This window comes from Fulmarus glacialis, unplaced genomic scaffold (genome assembly GCF_000690835.1).
Source record: "Fulmarus glacialis isolate BGI_N327 unplaced genomic scaffold, ASM69083v1 scaffold8765, whole genome shotgun sequence".
Classification (NCBI taxonomy): Eukaryota; Metazoa; Chordata; class Aves; order Procellariiformes; family Procellariidae; genus Fulmarus; species Fulmarus glacialis.
Genome location: NW_009213583.1, coordinates 1 through 4265, shown reverse-complemented (window position 1 = coordinate 4265; position 4265 = coordinate 1). Strand labels below are relative to the sequence as shown.

The 4265-nt window shown below is 42.4% G+C and overlaps 1 protein-coding gene across 1 annotated transcript; it reads left to right on the top strand.

Annotated features, from left to right (window-relative positions):
* Positions 1–505: 505 nt before the first annotated feature.
* On the top strand, positions 506–2424 carry MRPL40 (mitochondrial ribosomal protein L40; the record flags this gene model as incomplete). Its single annotated transcript, XM_009578231.1, has 3 exons — positions 506–589; positions 1613–1768; positions 2115–2424. Coding segments are annotated over 3 exons (550 nt in total), but the record flags the coding sequence as incomplete, so codon positions are not given.
* Between the last annotated feature and the right edge of the window lie 1841 nt (positions 2425–4265).

Below are 4265 nucleotides of genomic sequence, written 5' to 3'. Positions count from 1 at the left end.
CCTTCCCGGGCGGGCCTCTCTCCCCTGGGGCTCCCTGCGGCCTGGGCCTGCGCTCCGGGGTCGGGAGCGGGACGTGGTGTGTGCGGCCTGGTTCCGCACCTTGAGAAGCCGGTGCGCGGGCGCCTGGGCCGGTTCTCTCTCCTCCGGACGTGAGCGGAGGTGGTTTTACTGCTCCAAAATCAACGCTTCACAGAGACCGTTATCAGTGCTTAATAAAATTACTCTAACCTATTCATAGACTTAAAAAATGTATCTGCTTCACCCCTCGGTACCCTGTGGATTCACAACACTGCACAGCCCAAATTTTGGGTTTGGTTATCTTGCTGAAGAGTTTGAGGTTATCATCTCTGGGCAAACACTGTATACTGGCATGAATTAAGTAGCCAAAGATGATTCGAAACTCATCATTGTCATTTACGACTAATAAATAACTCTTGTATTTTGCAGAATCAAGGTCATCAAAGTCAGTTTCTCCTCATGCTTTATGTTACTTTTTCTTCTTAAGTTCTTGGCTGCCCCCGACGGTTCTGTTCCGAGGAAGTCACTGGCAGACTTCACCGCTGGCGCTCAGGGCATCTCTCCCCGTGAGGTGAGTGCAATTTCCATGGAGTTACATGTGTTCATCCTTAGGGGAACACAAATTTTCGCAAGCCCAAATTAACTTTAACTATGGATGTTTGCTTTTAAGTCACTATATGTAAAAGTAGTTAAGAATCTTTGGCCTCTTGAGGAGAGTTTAATGGTAACCTATACAATTAGCGCTTTATGCTTGTGTGTAGTTGTATTTGCTTCCTCAACCACAGAATGTGGTTGGAACTGTTTGGATTTAAGCTGTGCTCCAGAATTCCCTTTTGAGCAACAATGGAAATGAAAGCCTAGCTGAACTGAAAATACTTTACTATAAAGTGGTATACTAGACAGCCCGCATTTATGTTTATGTTACTTTTTGGTATCAATGTTTTGTTTTGATACAACTAGATTTAAAATATCCTGGTAGCTATTAGGTACTATCAGAGAGACTATTTTGCACAGTTGTTGGTGGTTCGATCTGCAAGGCAGGAATGGTATCCCCCACACGTCCACTGTGAGGATTAGTTTGTGTTTGTGGAGTGTGGCATATGTTATCCTGGGTACACCAGATCTGTGTGGAGAAGTACAACAGGGGAGTAACATCTGCACCTTGAATTTGGTTCCAAATGTGGAAATTTTAAAAGCGTGTGTAAAACCACTCACTCTCTTCTTTGATGTGAGATGACAGGAATATTTGCAGATAAACCTATCACCTGCTCTGCTGCGCTCTGAGCTAGTGCAAAGCAATTCCAATTCAATATTTGTGGAACTTCCTCAGGTCATTCTGATGTTCAGCACAAAATTGGAGGTTGCTTTTCTCAGGCAGGTACAGTTCTCTCTACAGAAAATCTCACAAGACATATTACTGTCTCCTGGAAATTACATGACTTGAATAAAGTTAATGGCTGGAACTTCTATTAGGGACCAAATTGAGCAATGGGAAGGAACAGTCCTTAGAAAAGTAAAGTGGAAGTGAAAGTTGCTGGTGTTGAATTAAATGACAAAGTATCTTCTTTGATTCATGTAATTATTCCCCTTGTAGAGCACAACCAAAGAAGAAGAAGAAAGTGGATGTAAAGAGAGAGCAAGCACAGAAGGATCGTATGAAAAAAAAGATTAAAAAGTTGGAGAAAGCTGCCCCAGAAATGATTCCAATTGAGGATTTTATGCCACCACTTAAGTACTCAGAAAGCAATAGGTAAGACTGTCTTTCACCATGCACTTGCATTCATGGTAGAAACACTTCTTTCTCTGCAAAACTGCAATATAGTGCCAGCCTTGGTACAAAACCTTATCTACTTCTAGCAGGACAAAAATGTGGAAAGCAAATTTTATTTGCTCCTGCTAAAAGTACTGAAAAAATAGTAACATGAATTTCCTGTTGGAACGACCATGGAAAACCTCACAGACATTGCATGAATAAAACGTATTCTCTGGGTTTGGTGGTGGAGGTTTTCTGTTGTTTTGTTTTGCTTTTTTTTTAAAATTTGCTCTTTGGGGTGCAGGCTATTTCTTCATTACAGTGTTATCTTATTCTTTATCAGGGTGCGAAGTCTTCCCCCTCTGTCATTTGAGGAGACTGAAAGAAGAGCTTTACTTATGAAAAAGTGGTGTTTGTTTAAGCAGAAACAAGATAAGGCAGAACAGAAAGCAATTCAGACCCTTGTAGAAGCTCAGCAAGAGGCACTAAAGGAACTGCGCCTTGAATCGGAGGAGCTGTATCAGGCAGCAATCAGACGAGATGAGGAGCTTTTCCCTTTTGAGAGAGATGGACCTAATTATACCCCACCGCTTCCTGGTTACGATCCTCCTGAAGGAAAATGCGTTGATATCACCAAGGTGTATACGCAGTGATGGAGGAGTTTGTTGTTCATCTGGCATGAGCTACTCAGCCGACTGAAGGAGCAAAGAATGAAGTAAGAATAAACCATTCTTCTGCAGGTTAAAATACTGTAGGCATGTGACTGTAAAAAAACATATTAATGAAATATCTGTTTGTTTGGGTTTTTTAAACAGCTATCTAGGTAATAAGACACCCAACAAAACTACACTACCTTACACTTCTGCAATGCTAGAGCAATACAAAGTAGTAGTATTTTACAGAGTATTTTATCTTTCTGGGCTTTTATCTCTCATCCCTCCATACGCTCCCGAGTGGTTTTTTTTTGTTCTGCATAAAACATAACTTGGAAGATTGCTGTGCTATGAGGAAAGAATGTCACAGTCATCACATCAGAGTCTGTACTGTAAGGGAGGTAGCAGCTGACCGTTTACTGCCTTTCTGTTCAGACTTCAGTGAAGTACTTTTGCATGTAAGAGGGAAAACAGATGGAAAACATACCGTGACAAAGCCAAAATTAAGTTTTGGGTTTTTTATATTGCCATGTAAGTACAGTAACTAAGTTTCTAAGCGTTTGCCCTAAAACAAAACAGATCTCTCTTCAGTCACTTAAACCTTTATTTTTGTAGTAACTTTGAATACTGTCATGGACACACACCACCATTCAAGAGCAGTTCCACAAAGGGGCAGGGTTGCAGTTTCAGGGTTTGCAGTATCATCCCACCAGGTGAGAAGCTCTTAACCCATGACAATAGTGAATCTAGGAAACGCCTTTTAAATGCCAGTGGTTACGATTGTCCTGAACTGGCAGGGAGAAGTCCCGGCTTGCTTTTGTTCTCCCATCTGGCAGGCCTGGGGTGGGGACCTTGTTCTAAAAGTGCGCAACACCGGCTGGTAGGAGAGGAGGTCCTTGTCTAGCAAGAGGTGCTAGATCATATATGCACTAATTTGGGAGTTGCCTGCTGAGTTCCTGAGATGAAATCCTAAAGTAAGACAGTAGTAAGAGACCAGAACCAAATTAAGCACCTCAATTCTCCCTTTAAAAATAAACTCAGTATTTTTGCATGAGTACTAAAGTATGCAGGGCAGAGCTACATTTGTATAATTTCAAGATGAGGTGGAAGAAAGAAAACCAGCATAGTTCTGCACTGTGTATTACATTACTGACCAAACACAGCAAAACAGTCTTGCTAATTTGGTTTGTCTTGGTCAAGTGGAAGATACCAGTCAGGTGGTGGGTTCTTCCTGAGCGTCCATACCGGAGCATACTTCTGTTTTTCCATAACTCGAGCTCTTTCGCTCTTGCACAAAGCTTCCTAAAACACAGGAAAAAAAATATTACAATAGCATTGGATGTTCCAGTCTTACAGAGCTTATTTCCTGCTGTAACTATCTGAGATAAAACGAGGAACAGAAATTTATCATGCTTAAATAGAAGTGCCAAATGCTATGTAAGTAAGCCAGGATACAAGCTTTTAACTGTGTCACATTTATATTTTGCCTCTTCTCCATTATGAAAAAAACTACCACTTATATGCTACCCTCCCTGCCAGAAGTTGTCCTAGTTGGGCTGAAAGGATGAGTTACGCTGCAGCCTGTGCTGAAGGGCTCTCGTCTTTCAGTGTTCATGGGGCTGTAGCCAGGAGCGTTTCTGGACACCCCGGGAATACGTTTTGCCTGCAACGTGGCAGCTTTTCGTGTTAGGAAGGGAATATTACAGTAACTGAAACCAAGAGCTTTTACAGCGGAACGCTGTGAAAATACTCCCGCTGGATGACAAGACCATCTTGCCCGCCCCCGCCCCAAGCAGACGCCCGGTTTCCCAACCCCTCCCCGTTGTGTGACCGCCGACACC